This window comes from Eriocheir sinensis, chromosome 54 (assembly GCF_024679095.1).
Source record: "Eriocheir sinensis breed Jianghai 21 chromosome 54, ASM2467909v1, whole genome shotgun sequence".
Classification (NCBI taxonomy): domain Eukaryota; kingdom Metazoa; phylum Arthropoda; class Malacostraca; order Decapoda; family Varunidae; genus Eriocheir; species Eriocheir sinensis.
In genome coordinates, this window is record NC_066562.1 from 7,165,398 (window position 1) to 7,183,057 (window position 17,660).

The window sequence follows — 17,660 nt, forward strand, 5'->3', positions numbered from 1 at the left end:
CTTTATTTATGACTTATTGAACACAGTCTTCTCGTACCGACTAGAAGAGTACGGTAATTTGAAGAGAAAAAAAAAATAGATAAGAGATAAGAGAAATACAGTGTCTGAAAGTGAAAAATCTCCTTAACTAATCCTCTTATTACGTTACTTTATTTATGACTTATTGAACACAGTCTTATCGTACTAACTAGAAGAGTACGGTAATTTGAAGAGAAAAAAAATAAGAGAAAAGAGAAGTAGAAAGAGTGTCTGAAAGTGAAAAATCTGCTTAACTAATCCTCTTATTACGTTACTTTATTGATGAGTTATCGAACAGTCTTCTCGTACCGACTATAGAAGAGTACGGTAATTTGAAAAGAAAAAAAAAAAAATGGCCTACCGCGAAACACTTTTAAAACCTTCGCCAAAGAGAAAAGGAAACATGTAACAGAAACTCAGGAGATAAGAAGTTTGAAGTTTTATTACCTACACCAGATCATTATTTTCTTAACTAAACTTTCGACATGAAAAATAAAATAAAGTCATAATAAATTCAGGAAAACCGGCTACTAGTTAATCTTTACCAAAAAAATGTGGTTCCTATATTTTTTTTTGTATTTTTGGTTTTATTTTGGAAAGTTCTGCTAACGTTTCTATATTCAGTGATCTTTGTTCTTCCACGGTGCGAATTGAATTTCATGATACAAATTACAAAAGTCAGTTATTTGGAGCGTCATTTGTAACTAAGTGAGGTGATGTTAAGTGTTATTGAAGCGTTCTGAAGTGTAGCGTTACGGAATCATCGTTAATTGAAGTGTAACTGAAGTGCTGTAAAAATTCGTATCATTGAGTCATTCTACACTGCAACAAGCTTCTCCAATGTGTATCTGCAGTGTATTTAAGTAAAGTGAAGTGTCATTGAAGCGTTCTGAAATGTAGCGTCATTGTGCTGTAAAAATTCGTATCATTGAGTCATTCTACACTGCAACAAGCTTCTCCAATGTGTATCTGCAGTGTATATAAGTAAAGTGAAGTGTCATTGAAGCGTTCTGAAGTGAAGCGTCATTGTGCTGTAAAAATTCGTATCATTGAGTCATTCTATACTGCAACAAGCTTCTCCAATGTGTATCTGCAGTGTATATAAGTAAAGTGAAGTGTCATTGAAGCGTTCTGAAGTGTAGCATCGTAAATTGAGGTGTAACTGAAATGCTGTAAAAAACTGTATCGTTGAATCATTCTATACTGCAACAAGCTTCTCCAATGTGTATTTGCAGTGTATATAAGTAAAGTGAAGTGTCATTTAAGTGTATTTTAAGTGTAGGTATCATTCAGTCATCCGTAACTGACGTGTAAACAAACAATATAGCCAATACCACGTCCTCGGCTTCGTCCTCACTGCGGGGTCTCCTCCATGACTCCCCCCGCCTCCTCTTCCTCGCCGCCCATGCCCTCCTCGTCCACGTAGTCCTCGTCGTCAGCAGAGGCCTCCTGGTACTGCTGATACTCGCTAACCAAGTCGTTCATGTTGCTCTCCGCCTCCGTGAACTCCATCTCGTCCATTCCCTCCCCCGTGTACCAGTGGAGGAAGGCTTTGCGGCGGAACATGGCGGTGAACTGCTCGGAGATGCGCTACGGGGGAGAAAAAGAGGAGAAGGTGGTTATGGAAGGTAGAGAGGGAGAAAATGTGGTTAAGAAGTGGAAGAAACGTGAGGAAAAGGAGGAAACAGGGAGGAGATAGTTATGTAAGGTAAAAAAGGGAGAGGATGAGGTTACAAAGGGGATAAAACCGGTGGACAGTTAATATCTACGAGACACGGACCGGTCACACGGGCGTTTATTTCGGCAATTTTATGATCGATCTCGAGAACTTTGCCAAAACACGGTTTGTGTTCTCGATATGGAGGAGGACGAACGAAGAAGAACGTCTTGTATTCTCGATACTGGGAACGCTTCTCCTTTTCCTCCTCTCTCTCTCTCTCTCTCTCTCTCTCTCTCTCTCTGTGGACTTTATATACACCTTTACGTTTTTACTTTGTGTGTGTGTGTGTGTGTGTGTGTGTGTGTGTGTGTGAGAGAGAAAGACATCAAAGAAGATTTAACTGCCTTGCCTGCTCCTTACTTGATGCCGCTCTATATATGCCTAAACGCGCCCTTTGTTTCGGCTAGCATCATGTGACCACACCCGAGGCAAAATCACCGGCGTAAAAATACCCTCGTAAATACGTATACTTGTGTGACCCGGCGTACGTTCCACCCGTCTCGTCAATAAACGGTTAACATCAGTCCTTACCTTAAAAATAACCTTCCCTTAAGATATCACCTTCTTACCTATTCTATTTCCTCCTTCAACGGTTCTTTATTACCCACAAGACACACCTTTACCTCCCACCTGTCCTTAGTCAACGGTAATTATAGTCTCCCTTACCTTGAAAATCTCCTGAATGGACGTGGAGTTTCCGATGAAGGTGGCGGACATCGTAAGACCTTTGGGAGGGATATCGCACACGGCTACCTTCACGTTGTTGGGGATCCATTCAACGAAGTACCTGTAGTAGTAGTAGTAGTAGTAGTAGTAGTAGTAGTAGTAGATGCAATTGTTATATATTCAGATTTCTCATTCAGTTTGTCTTCAATAAATAACAAAGAAAGTTTCAATATATTCAACGTAAACTTTGGTAGACCGTTGCTTTCTCTCTCTCTCTCTCTCTCTCTCTCTCTCATCCATTATTCGCATCTCTCCCTCTCTCAACCTCCCTTCCCCTCCTCCTCCACTTCCTCCACCTCTTCCACCTACCCCGAGTTCTTGTTCTGCACACTCAGCATCTGCTCGTCCACCTCCTTCATGGACATCTTGCCCCTGAAAATTGCGGCCACAGTCAGGTAGCGGCCGTGGCGGGGGTCACACGCGGTCATCATGTTCTTGCTGTCGAACATCTGTTGGGTCAGCTCGGGCACGGTGAGGGCGCGGTAACTCTGGGACCTGGGCGGGAAGGGGATAAGGTAGGATATTTAGTAACATGTAAAAGTAGTTAAGATAAGTAGATATAGTGTGTAAGGGCTACTACTACAACTACCATCACTATTACTACTACTACTACTACTACTACTACTACTACTACTTCTACCTACCCCCGTGAGGTGAGGGGCGCAAACCCGGGCATGAAGAAGTGCAGTCTCGGGAAGGGCACCATGTTGACCGCCAGCTTCCGGAGGTCAGCGTTCAGTTGACCCGGGAACCGCAGGCATGTGGTCACGCCGGACATGGTCACCTGGAGGAGGAGGAGGAGGAGGAGAAAGGGGAGGACAGAGGAGACAAGATTTATGGAGTTTGAAGATTTTAGAGGAAAGAGTAAAAGGAGATTTCGAGGAGGAGGAGGAGGAGAAAAAGGAGGAGAGGAAAATAATGAAGAGAAACAATTTTGAAGAAAGGAAGAAAAGGATGAGTTTAAGGAGGTAGAAAAGAGGAGGAGGAGGAGGAGGAGGAGAGGAAAAGGAAGAAGAGAAACGATTGAAAGATGTTGAAGAAAGGCAGAAAAAGATGAGTTTAAGGAGGTAGAAAAAGAGGAGGAGGAGGAGGAGGAGAGGAAAAGGAAGAAGAGAAACGATTGAAAGATGTTGAAGAAAGGCAGAAAAAGATGAGTTTAAGGAGGTAGAAAAAAAGGAGGAGGAGGAGGAGGAGGAGACAAGAGGAGAGAAAAATATATTAAAATGAGCTAACTTGCGAGTAGGTAACATACACTCCAAAATAAATAAACAAACAAACAAAACGTGTATAAACATGTATAAAAATAAAAGACACCCATATAATCATCACTAACACTCTCATATCCTTCCAACAACAACAACAACTACTACTACTACTACTACTACTACTACTATTACTACTTCCACCCACCGACACGAGATGGTTGAGATCCCCGTAGGAGGGCGAGGCAAGCTTGAGCGTCCTGAAGCAGATGTCGTAGAGCGCCTCGTTATCAATACAGAATGTGTCATCAGTGTTCTCTACCAGCTGATGCACGGACAGGGTGGCATTATAAGGCTCTACCACGGTATCGGAGACCTGTATAGAGTGAGGGAGGGAAGGGTAGAAGTGTAGTTGCTATCGTAATTATTGGGTGTTAGTTGTGCGCTGTCTTCAAAGGGTTCTGCATATCTGTCTCTCTCCTCTTTTCTCTGTCCCTCTGGTGTTAGTACATCTGGCAACGCCGCAGCAGACCGGCCTCGACATATTAGGAAGACTATAGTGTGCTTCATCCAGCCCCGGGAAAGGTTTTAATATCATCTAACAAACTTCTTCTCTGGTCTGGTGTTAGTGTGTTCCAGCCTGCCCCGGTAAAGGTTCTAATTTCATCTACCAATCTTCTTCTCTGTCTGGTGTTAGTGTGCTCCATCCTGCCCCGGTAAAGGTTCTAATACCATCTATACATCTTCTCTGTCTGGTGTTACTGTGCTTCATCCTGCCTCGGAAACGGTTCTAAAATCATCTATAGTTCTCTGCTTGATTCAGTTCCTTCTCTTAAAACCTCAAACCCATTACTATACTATTCAATCCCTTCTCTTAGGCCCCAAAACCCATGACCCAACGTTCCAATCCCTTAACTTAGTCCCCAAAACCCAATACCACACGTTCTAATCCTTTCTCTTACCTCAAAACCCATTAACACATCTCCTAATCCCTTATCCTACCCCAAAACCTATTACCACGCGTTCCAATCCTTTCTCTTACCCCAAAACCTATTATCACCCGTCCCAATCCCTTCTCTTACCCCAAAACCTATTACCAAACCTCCCAATCCCTTCTCCTACTCCAAAACCTATTACCAAACCTCCCAATCCCTTCTCTTACCCCAAAACCTATTGCCACACGTCCCAATCCTTTCTCTTACTACAAAACCTATTACCAAACCTCCCAATCCCTTCTCCTACCCAAAAACCTATTACCACACCTCCCAATCCCTTCTCCTACCCAAAAACCTATTACCAAACCTCCCAATCCCTTCTCTTACCCCAAAACCCATTCCCACACGTCCCAATCCCTTCTCCTACCCAAAAACCTATTACCACACCTCCCAATCCCTTCCCCTACCCCAAAACCCATTCCCACACGTCCCAAACCCTTCTCCTTCCCAGAAACCTAATACCACACCTCCCAATCCCTTCTCCTACCCTAAAACCTATTACCACACGTCCCAATGCCTTATCTCACCCCGGAACCCATTACCACACAATCCAACCCCACACCTTAGGACTGGGTATGACGGAGAAGGTGTTCATGATCCTGTCTGGGTACTCCTCGCGGATCTTGGAGATGAGGAGTGTGCCCATGCCTGACCCCGTGCCGCCGCCGAGGGAGTGGGTCAGTTGGAAGCCCTGGAGACAGTCACAGTTCTCTGCTTCCTTCCTCACCACGTCCATCACGGAGTCCACCAGCTCGGCGCCCTCTGTGTAGTGACCCTTCGCCCAGTTGTTGCCTGGAGGGGAGGTGAAGGAAGGTGAACTGTATTATAGGGTGGAAATAGGTAGGATGAGAGACATAGACAGAGGGAAATTGTAGGGTTGGACAGACGTAGATTGAGGGGAAAAGTTGAAGCCGGTAGTAGTAGTAGTAGTAGTAGTACAGGTAACTCTCGATTTACGCGAGCTTGGTTTACGCGTTTTTTAAATAATTTGTTTTTTTGTTTGATTTACATTGTTTTTTTTATTTACGCGACCTCTTAAAGGGCACAATACTCGCGTAAATCGAGAGTTACCTGTAGTAGTAATAGTAGTAGAAGTAGTAGTAGTAGTAGTAATGGTAGTAGTAGTAATGGTAGTAGTAGTAGTAGTAGTAGTAGTAGTAGTAGTAGTAGTAGTAGTAGTAGTAGAAAAAAGAAACGGGGGCAAAAAGGAAGAGGAGGAAGAGAAGAAAAAAAAAAAGGAAATTGAGAGAAAAGGAGAAGAAAAAGGAAATGACGGCAAGTGTTTTCTTCTCTACACTTAAGGAAACAAAATCAAAGAAAGCAAAAGAATCAAATCAAATACTCACTTCCTAATTCTCTCTCTATCTATCTATATATCAATCACTCAATCAATCACGCTATCTATCTGTATATAAATCAATTAATCAATCTATCTATCTATCATTATCTTATCCATCTATCCATCTACCTATCTATCTATCTAATCTCTCCCCCCTCTCCCCCCCTTACCTGCACCGCTCCGGCCGAAGACGAAATTGTCGGGCCGGAATATATAAATCAATCTATCAATCTATCTCTTATCCATCTATCTATCTATCTAATCTATCTACCCCCTCTCTCTTTCCCCCTCCCCCCCTTACCTGCACCGCTCTGGCCGAAGACGAAATTGTCCGGCCGGAATATCCTCCCGATGGGCCCCGAGCGCACGGCCTCCATCGTACCCGGCTCCAGGTCCACCAGCACGGCGCGGGGCACGTACCGGCCGCCTGGGAGAGCACGAGGGAGGGTGGAAGGGTGAGTATACATAGAAGATGGATGATTATTGCACGTAAAGGAAGAATACGAGTGAGAGTAATAATAATAAGAAAATAATGAATAACGATGAGAATAATAAAAAATAGATGAATTACAATAAAAATAAGAACAATAAGAGTAGAATACGACTGGAAATAAGAATAAGAAGGATGATTAAGAATATGACTAATGAAAATAAGAATGCTAATAATAATAATAACAATAATAACAATAATAATAATAATAATAATAATAATAATAATAATAATAATAACAACAAACAGACATAACAAAGAACACAAAAAATAACGTAAATACACAAAAAAAACGTAAAAAAAAAAAAACAGGCAAAAAAATATAGGCCTATCCCCACCTGAGGCTTCGTTATAATAGACGTAATGTAATAGACGTAATGCTAATAATAATAATAACAAACAGACATAACAAAGAACACAAAAAATAACGTAAATACACAAAAAAACGTAAAAAAAAAAACTGGCAAAAAAATATAGGCCTATCCCCACCTGAGGCTTCGTTGTAGTAGACGTTGATCCTCTCCAGGCGCATATCGCTGTGCTCTCCCTCAGGCACGAACTGGCCGACGGGGTCAATGCCATGCTCGTCGCTTATCACCTCCCAGAACTGACGGGGAGAGAGCGAGCGAGGTGAGGCGAGGATTATTAGAAGAGGTGAGAGAGTGAGGGGAGAGAGAGGAAAGAGGGAGAGGAGGGGGAGGAAAGAGGGAGAGAAGACGGTTGAGAGAGGGAGGAAAGTGAGGGGAGAGGGAGGAAAGAGGGAGATGGGAGAGGAGAGGGAGGAAAGAGGGAGATAAGACGGTGGAGAGAGGAAGGAAAGTGAGGGGAGAGGGAGGAAAGTGAGGGGAGAGGGAGGGAAGACGGTGGAGAGAGGAAGGAAAGTGAGGGGAGGGGGAGGAAAGAGGGAGAGAAGACGGTGGAGAGAGGGAGGAAAGTGAGGGGAGGGGGAGGAAAGAGGGAGAGAAGACGGTGGAGAGAGGGAGGGAAGTGAGGGCGGGAGAGAATGTGGTAGGGAAGAGATGGAAGATGAGAGAGAGAGAGAGAGAGAGAGAGAGAGAGAGAGAGAGAGAGAGAGAGGCACGTCATCACACACACACACACACACACACACACACACACACACATCTTCGATTAACCCTAAATTGGTCTTACTCGTCATTTTCTTACCATTCTTATTCTTATTCATATTTTCTACTTGCAATCATTATCCATCTTCCTTTATGTATTCGCCTTCTTCTTCTAATCCTTACTCTTAGTTCTACTCTTCATCTACTTGCAATTATCATCCACCTATATGGGCAAAGCAAGGGCCATACATCACGGCACTCACTATAAATAAATTCACCCGCGGCACTAACGGGCAGGGGCCATCCACCAGCAGGCCCCCTCAAGAAAGCCTGAAGGTGCATAGACAGCACGTAATAAAACAAAATGATATGCGAGGTTGTAGTTAGCGTATGTTAGGTTGAATTTAATTAAACGAAGTGAGATGATATTTTTTTTTTCATCAGAGGAACAAGTCAAATTAGGTTAGGTTAGGTTAGTAGTAGTAGTAGTCGTAGTAGTAGTAGTAGTAGTAGTAGTAGTAGTAGTATATTCTGGTGTGTGTGTGTGTGTGTGTGTGTGTGTGTGTGTGTGCATCTCGTGTGAGCAATGACGCGCCTGCCCCTCTCTCTCTCTCTCTCTCTCTCTCTCTCTCTCTCTCTCATCACACCCTCCATCTCTCCCCTATCACATCCTCCCCTTCGCTCACTTCTCTCCCTCTTTCCTCCCTCTCCCCTCCCTTTCCTCCCTCTCCCTCACTCTCTTTCCTTTTCTCTCCCTGCCAACCAGAAATAACTTTCCTCTCCCAAGCCAAAGGCCGACCTCTCTCTCTCTCTCTCTCTCTCTCAGACAAGCTCAAGCAGGAAATCCTTACGTTAAAACTATTTATATAATAATAGTAATAATAATAATAATAATAATAATTATTATTATAAAAATAATGATAATAATAATAAATGGAAACAACAGAAATCTTTTAAGTGAGATAACAGTCTGAGAGAGAGAGAGAGAGAGAGAGAGAGAGAGAGAGAGAGAGAGAGAGAGAGAGAGAGAGAGAGAGAGAGAGACGGCAATAACAGGCAAGGAAGGAAGGAGAGGAAAAATGGAGGAAAATAGAAATAAATAAATGAACGAAAAATAGAATGAAGGGAGGAAGGAAAGGAAAGGAAGGGAGAAAGGAGGGAATGAAGGAAGGAGGAGGAATGGGTAAATGAAGAAAGACGTGGATGAGGGAAGAAATGGGGAACAGAATGAGGGAAGGAAGAAGTGGATGAAGGAGAGAAGGAATGAAGGAAGGAAGGAATGACAGGGATGCAGAAAGGAAGGAAGGAAGGAATGCTTGAAGTAAGGAAGAAATGACAGGGATGCAGAAAGAAAGGAAGGAAGGCAGGAGGGAATGGTTGAAGTAAGGAAGAAATGACAGGGATGCAGAAAGAAAGGAAGGAAGGAAGGAGGGAATGGTTGAAGTAAGGAAGGAATGCAGGAAGGAAGGAAGAAAGGAATATTATAAAGCAAGCATGTATATAGGAATGAACGAAGAGAGGAAGGGGTGAAGAAAGGAAGGAAGGAAGGAGGGAATGGTTGAAGTAAGGAAGGAATGATAGGAATGCAGAAAGGAAGGAAGGAAGGAAGAAAGGAATATTATAAAGCAAGCATGTATGTAGGAATGAACGAAGAGAGGAAGGGGTGAAGAAAGGAAGGAAGGAAGGAACTAAGGATCGAAGTATATGAAGGAAGGAAGGAAGGAAGGATGAAGGAAGGGAAGGAAAGCAAGTAGGAATAGTGCATGAACTAAAACAAACAGAAAACAGCTGTTGAAGATCATGGCGGGGGTGTTGGGTAACGAGAGAGAGAGAGAGAGAGAGAGAGAGAGAGAGAGAGAGAGAGAGAGAGAGAGAGAGAGAATGGGAAGAACAAGAAAAGAACAAAAACAAAAGGAAAATGGAGAACAAAGACAAAAACAAAGAACAATAACAATAGCAACAAGTGAGGTCAGGTCAGGTCAAGTTAAATTAAAGCAAGGTCAGATTAATTAACTGCATAACTAGTACTAATGTTTCAAGGTCGTGTTAATTAGTAATGAAAGTAAGATCAATTAAAGATACTTATATGTAATTACTATCGTGTTCTTACTGTGTGTTAAAAGATTGTCGTACGTAATATAACACTGTCTATCTATCTATCTATCAGTCTATCTTTCTATCTATTTTTTTCCTCTGTGCTTCTCAATTTCTCCTCTTCCCTTCCTTCCTTCTTCCTTCTTTCCTTTCTCTCGCCTTAATTCCTCTCTCTCTCTCTCTCTCTCTTTCTTCCTTTCTCTTCTTCCCTCCTCCTCCTTTTTCCTTCATTTCTTCTAATCATTTCCCTCCCCTCTTTCCTTCCCTCCCCCTCCCTTCTCTTTTCCCTTTCCTCCTTCCTCTTCCTTTTCCTCCTCTCCTCTTCCTTTCATCTCATGCTGAAGATAATTTATGTGTGAGAGAGAGAGAGAGAGAGAGAGAGAGAGAGAGAGAGAGAGAGAGAGAGAGAGATAGTATATATCATGAACTGTACGTGACATCAATATAGACACATCATTTTCACACGTTTCTCTCTCTCTCTCTCTCTCTCTCTGCAGTACTAGAATATAAGAAGGATATATCATGTTACTTCTCTCCCTCTCTCCTTCTCTCTCTCCTTCCCTCCAAGCTCAAGACTCATAACACAACCAGTTCCCTTCCTTCCTTCCTTCCTTCACGCTCTCCTTCCTTCCTTCATTCCCCTCTTTCTCTTCCCCTTCTCCTCCTCCTCGTCTCTCTCTGTAGAACTAAAGAAAAGTAGTAGATATAATATGATAAACGAAAGAAAAGGAAAGAGTACTGTAGATTAGGCTATGAAAGACCCAATTAACGAAGAAAAGGAAGTTGGACATTGAGGGAGAAAGAGCTTTTGGTTACCAGATGAAATCCCTCGATCCTGACTCCCTGAAGCCTGGTGAAGCACTTAAGAACCAGAAAGCAAAGGTCAAAGGCTAAGATAGTCGTAATGAAAAAGATATGACGCCATGGAGTATATTAAATGATGTTATAATCGAACGCTTTCAAGATGGGAGCATATCAATTAAGGGGCCTCGCCGTACGATATTTTGTCCCTATTTTAGATACCCTTACAATTATTTGCAGTTATATATATTTAGCCTAATCCTTATTTTGCCATTGAACTCAGGTACTTCTTGCTGTATAAAAAACGTCTGGTACATGGTTTTCGTAAGAGTTATTAGTGATATGTTACGAATAGCCTAATTATGTGGTGGTAATTCATATATATTTTCCATACTATCGGCTGTATTGAAAGTTCTATATATACTCCTTCTTGGTGTATACAAAGGACCGTTTATTATATGTCTTCTCAAATAAATTTTCCAGTGATTATGTAGGTAGTTGTAATCCAAGTTCTCTTTTGTTAATACCTATAATAAATATACGGCAGTTATTGCCAACACAAAAAAATAACTGCAACTTCTTAACGTTTTTTCTTTAGCATTTATCATTTTATCATCGTTATAGATATTGATGGGACCTCCGTGGACGTTGTATAAGTATTCCTATGGGTAGTTTTATGGCCCTAATTGAAGGTTGGCAAGACTTTGATCTGTGAAGGAAGAAGAAGAAGAAGATTGATTGATTGATTGATTGATAGTTTACTGTGAAGAAGAAGAAGAAGAAGAAGAAGAAGAAGAAGAAGAAGAAGAAACAAGAAGAGGAAGAAATCAAGAACAAGAATGAGGATGAGGAAAAGAAGATTGATGAATTGGAAAAAGGAGAACAGGAAGAAATAAGAAGAGACGGAGAAATGAGAAGAAAAAGGAGATGAGCGAGGAAGAGGAAGAGCATGGAGGAGGAACTTGGAGGAGGAGGAGGAGCTTGAAGGAGGAGGGAGAGGAAGACATGTTGAGGTTTTCTTACGGAAATACACTAAGTTGGAGACACGCCAAAGGGGTTCTGACATACGGCACAAGAACTTCTCCACTCAGTAACTTAGAGAGAGAGAGAGAGAGAGAGAGAGAGAGAGAGAGAGAGAGAGAGAGAGAGAGAGAGAGAGGGAGGGGTATGGATGAGAGATAGGAAGGAGTGGAAGAAATGAATGAAAGTGGAAGGAAGAATGTGAGTATGACGAGAGAGAGAGAGAGAGAGAGAGAGAGAGAGAGAGAGAGAGAGAGAGAGAGAGAGAGAGAGAGAGAGAGAGAGAGAGAGAGAGAGAACCCAATCTCTCCTATATGGTAACTAAACTTTAAATGATAACTTACTCTTCAAATTGCAACCCAGACATTAAACTCTCTATGGTAGCCTTGAACCCTTATAAAAAAAAGTAACCTAGCTTTCTAAAACTTATCTAAACCCTTAAAATAGGATCCTGGCCATTCAACTAAGATCATATGCTTTTTAAATGGTATCCCAGCCCTTTATATATAGTAAGACTGCCCCCATAATCGTAAATTGGGCATCTATATCACTAATGTTTAAAGCCAATATCAGATTATATAACTATCACTAGGCTCGTAAAACTACCCATGGAAATACTAACGCAACCTCCTCTACAAAAGCCTTATCAAACTATCATTAGGCTCATAAAACTACCCATGGAAATACTAACAACAACCTCTACGAAAGCCTTATCAAACTATCACTAGGCTCATAAAACTACCCATGGAAATGCTAACACAACAACCTTTACGAAAGCCTTATCAAACTATCACTAGGCTCATAAAACTACCCATGGAAATACTAACACAACAACCTCTACGAAAGCCTTATCAAACTATCAATGGGCTCATAAAACTACCCATGGAAATACTAACACAGCAACCTCTACGAAAGCCTTATCAAACTATCACTAGGCTCATAACACTACCCATGGAAATACTAACACAACAACCTCTACGAAAGCCTTATCAAACTATCACTAGGCTCATAACACTACCCATGGAAATGTAAACACAACAACCTCTACGAAAGCCTTATCAAACTATCATTAGGCTCATAAAACTACCCATGGAAATATTAACACAACAACCTCTACGAAAGCCGGGTCTTTTCCGTTTGGCGTACAGCGCTAAAAGTAATTTTAATATAGATTTTTCTATGTATTTTTGTCCGTAGAATCAGAATATCACATTATTTTTTTGGAGAAATTAACAGTTTTTGAGTTATTTGCCTTTAAAGTTATTTTCTTCCTATCTATTACTGAAGGAATTCAAACTTTAAAAAGTCGTAATATTCAGTATTATATACAATTTATGGATCTTTTCCGTTTGCAAACCTTCAGCAGTCATGGAAACGCTTTGAAAATCCAATTCAAGGACTTTTTTTTTACTCTTGAAAATATGGGATAATGTTTACGAAAGCGCGTCGCCTCTGGTGCTGGCCGCGGCGAGGCTGCAGCGGGTGTTGGGAGAAATACCTCCTCGCTGAAATAAGTCACATATACATGAGGGCCCCCCCTGGTTATTAGGGGGGGTCGAGGGGGGCGCAGCCCCCCCGTTAGTAGGTCGTAAAGTTCGGTTGGAGTAGTTTAAATATGCTCCCCGACCCTAAGCCCTCTGCGAGCTATTTTGAGGCTGCGGCGGCTGCAGCGTAAAGGAAAATAACTTAAAAACTGTTCGTTTCTCCATAAAACGGTTGTCATATTTGGATTCTACGGACAAAAATACATAAGAAAATCTATATTAAAATTAATTTTAGCGCTGTACGCCAAACGGAAAAGATCCCGAAAGCCTTATCAAACTATCATTAGGCTCATAAAACTACCCATGGAAATATTAACACAACAACCTCTACGAAAGAATTATCAAACTATCACTAGGCTCGTAAAACTACCCATGGAAACACTATCACAACAACCTCTACGAAAGCCTTATCAAACTATCAATGGGCTCATAAAACTACCCATGGAAATGTTAACACAACAACCTCTACGAAAGCCTTATCAAACTATCACTAGGCTCATAAAACTACCCATGGAAATACTAACACAACAACCTCTACGAAAGCCTTATCAAACTATCACTAGGCTCATAAAACTACCCATGGAAATACTCAAACAATAACCTCTACGAAAGCCTTATCAAACTATCACTAGGCTCATAAAACTACCCATGGAAATGTTAACACAACAACCTCTACGAAAGCCTTGTTATTAAACTATCACTATAGTCCGGCAAATCTTAAGTGGCGGCTCTGACGTAGACAGCCCGCTAGACACTGGTGCTATGTCTCCAACTGACCTCGCGCACCGTGCCTTACACACCCTTCTCTCTCTCTTTCTCCTCGTGTCTCTCTCTTTCTCTCTCACTCTAGTATAAAAACAAATATGGTTTTTATGATTGATTCTCTATCTGTGAGTGAATACAAAGAAATTTGTACAACACTTGGCAGCGTTGCCACCGCGGCGTTGTCAGCTCAAGTCAACCCAACACACCGCAGTTGCCAGTTGCTCTGCCTGCTTTAATTATCGCATTTCTGCCATTTTTTGGTGTGTCTGCCATCTGCCATACAATATCAGCCATATGGCATAATTATGACAAAATATGGAGACTGTACCTGTATATGTAATGCCAGGACCGTCAAGCAAATTTTGATGTGAATCATCCAGGTGAATGGTGAGGTTCCGCTGGGGATGGCCAGGGAGTGGGGAAGGAGTGGTCGCTACGAATATTAAAATATTACACTTTGACCTTATTTCCACACCACCCAAGGGGTAAAGAGTCTTGGTGCATTTTTTAAAGAGGTTTATTATTAATATTATTAGTATTATGCATTGTCGTGCACCATACTCCCCGAATGAGAGTACACCCCCACTTTTCTCGCACACACACACACACACACACACACACACACACACACAGAGAGAGAGAGAGAGAGAGAGAGAGAGAGAGAGAGAGAGAGAGAGAGAGAGAGAGAGAAGGGTGTGAGAGGCATGGTGTGCGAGGTCAGTTGGAAACGTGGCGACAGGGTCAAGCGGGCCGTCTACGTCAGAGCCGCCACTTAAGATTTACCGGACTATAGGCTCATAAAACTACCCATGGAAACACTATCACAATAACCTCTACGAAAGCCTTATCAAACTATCACTAGGCTGATAGAACTACCCATGGAAATACTAACACAACAACCTCTACGAAAGCCTTATTAAACTACCAATACGCTTGTGAAACTACCCATGGAAATACTAACACAATTAACAACCTCTACGAAAGCCTTATTAAATGTAGGTGTATGTAGGTGTATGTTGATGTAAAATAGGTGACTAATCATACCTAAATAAGCATACTTTATAAATACAGCTGCCATGCATTCTAATCAGTCTTGTTGTATGGATTTATTAGATATATTGTACGCGTTCCAAATATTATGTTATCTATTATTTTGTCTAATATGAAGAACGTGTCAGATTCTCGTACTCAGCCTCTTATATGTACCAACTTCCGACCCAAAACTGTCCCCATATACATTCATCGTTAAAATAGTTAATTCCTGATGTTTCTTGGCAATAGTTAGGCGTCAAAAACCGTTAAATAATATAAAATGAAGGAGAGGAAAAGGATCGAAGAGGAGGGAGTAGAGGAAAATGAGGAGGAGAACAGAAGGAAAATGAGGAGGAAGAAGAGGAACAGGAAGGAGAGGAAAAGGAAAAGGAGGGAGTAGAGGAAAAGGAGGAGGAGGAGGAACAGGAAAAGAAGGAAAATGAGGAAGAGGAGGAAGAGGGAGTAGAGGAAAAGGAGGGGGAGGAGCAGGAGAGCAAAAGGAAGAGGAGGAAGCAGAGGAAAAGGAGGAGGAGGAGGAAGATTTACATAGATTTACATATAAAATCAGACCACACAGACCTCATGGTCCAGACTTGGTGGTCTGTCCTTAAACCTAAGTTGTCTGTCCTTAAACCTAAGGAAGATACTGAAAAAAATTAAAGAGGAAGAGCAGTTTGAAGAAGAGAAGGACTTAAAGGAAACGAGAGAGGAGGAAGAGGAAAATAAACAAGAAAATATAGAAGGAGGAGAAGAAACAAGAGGAGGAGGAGGAAGAGGAGGAGGAGGAGGAGGAACAAGATAATGAGGAAGGAAGAGCTAGAGGAGGAGGAGGAGGAGGAGGGAGTCTAAATTCACACTATACTAAATTAACTTACAAGAAACAAATGAGAACTTGAAATTAAGACTCATCCCTAAAAAAAAAAAAAAACGAAAAAAATAACAATAATAATAAATAAAAAAAATCAAACAATCACTGACCTTTGACCCGATCTGGTTGCCGCATTGACCAGCCTGTAAGTGGACAATCTCTCTCATTTTGGTGGTGGGGAGAGAGAGAGGGAGAGAGAAATAGAGAGAGTGAGAGGGAGAGGTGGAGAGACCGCGTGCACACTCTCAAACGCCCCGGCCAAACTGAGAGAGAGAGAGAGAGAGAGAGAGAGAGAGAGAGGGAGAGAGTGGGGGAGGGTGGAGAAATGGGGAGGTGTCTGTGAGTTTGAGAGAGAGAGAGAGAGAGAGAGAGAGAGAGAGAGAGAGAGAGAGAGAGAGACTTGTCTGTGCGTTTATGAGAGAGAGAGAGAGAGAGAGAGAGAGAGAGAGAGAGAGAGAGAGAGAGAGAGAGAGATTACATGATCCTTAAAAATTGCTTATCTTATCAACTTAATCTATTAATTTTTACTGACCAGCATATTGTTAACCCAGTACCAGCTTGTTTTATTTTACTCGTTTTTATAGCGCTGGGCCTGCAATCACACGTTTAGCTCGTGGTCAATGATAAAGAGTTAGAATTGATTGATTGATAGTTTATTGTTTCAAGTAAATAACAAAGGAGAAGGGAGTTAGGTCGGTAAGGCTTCGATCGGCTCAATGGACCTGCTGGGCTGTTCATCAATCATGTAATTAATAAATTTATCAATGTACAACGAGAAGCCAACAAATAGATCAATATCTCTCTCTCTCTCACTCCGCTTCTTACGTCAATGGAGAGAGAGAGAGAGAGAGAGAGAGAGAGAGAGAGAGAGAGGGAGACGCCAGCTCAGACACACATGTGGAAGAGACTAAAAATAGATTACTCTTTTTTTTTCACACTTTTCCGTTTTCTTTCCTTAATACTCATATTTTCACCCGCTCGAGGCAGACTTCCGCTTATAAACTCCTATTTACTTAAGTCCCTCCATCAAACTACGAGACTAATAAAAAACGAGAGAAAACAGAGCGGGTTGCCCACTGTTGTAAATATAAACGGTGATATCATTAGTGGTAGCGGTGGTGGTAGTGGTGGTGATGGTGGTGATGATGATGACAGGTTGATGCATGTATAGGGGTGGCTGCAGTAGTAGTAGTAGTAGTAGTAGTAGTAGTAGTGGTGGCTACGTAGTGGTGGTGGTGGTGCTAAAAGTATATAGTAGTAGTAGTAGTAGTAGTAGTAGTAGTAGTAGTAGTAGTAGTAGTAGTAGTTGTTAATAATGGTATCAGTAATATTTTCTAGTTATAAAAAAAATAGAAGAGAAATTAAAGTCATCAATCGATATATAAGAAATAAACAGATAAATATATAGATATACAAATAAATTAATTAATGTACTAATAAAACTATATAAACTCTCTATAACCAAGTGAATTTTTTTTCTTATTTTATTTTCCTTTTAATAAACAATAGTCAACATCCTCCTCTCTCCTCCTCCTCTTTTTCCTTCAGGTACGAGAGGAGGAAGAGGAGGAGGAGGAGGGGTCAGAGGTCAGGAGTAAGGTCAAATGGAGGTCACAATGACAAGCGTAAGCAAAAGGCGTCAGCTGGTTTGAAATTGACTGCTGTGTGTGTTGTGTCTATCGCTTATCTATCTCTGTACCCGTGAGCCTGTCTGTCTGTCTGTCTGTCTGTGGACTTGACTGTGAAAATCCAACACTTCTAATAAAATCCATCCCAAGAATTGATATTAAAGAACCAATCTAGCCACATCAATCTGGCATGTTCCTCCCTTCTCCCTTGTTGTTTACCTGCAACAATAAACTATCAATCAATCAATCAATCAACAGAGTCATTGTAATCGCCGAAACCAAACTATATTCACCACGCATCCGTTATCTCTACTCAATACCAGATACTAAAGAGATTTCCTGTGTGGTTTT

General features: G+C 41.6%; 1 protein-coding gene across 1 annotated transcript; it reads right to left on the reverse strand.

Moving 5' to 3' along the window:
- Positions 1-442: 442 nt before the first annotated feature.
- Positions 443-15,959, reverse strand: LOC126983676 (tubulin beta chain-like). The gene is made up of 9 exons (XM_050836698.1): positions 15,792-15,959; positions 6,980-7,097; positions 6,302-6,427; positions 5,224-5,453; positions 3,875-4,042; positions 3,109-3,248; positions 2,774-2,959; positions 2,405-2,525; positions 443-1,608 (listed from the first exon to the last, which is right to left on the reverse strand). The coding sequence occupies exons 1-9, from the start codon at positions 15,846-15,848 to the stop codon at positions 1,372-1,374; spliced, it is 1,383 nt and encodes a 460-aa protein (XP_050692655.1). The 5' UTR covers positions 15,849-15,959; the 3' UTR covers positions 443-1,371.
- Between the last annotated feature and the right edge of the window lie 1,701 nt (positions 15,960-17,660).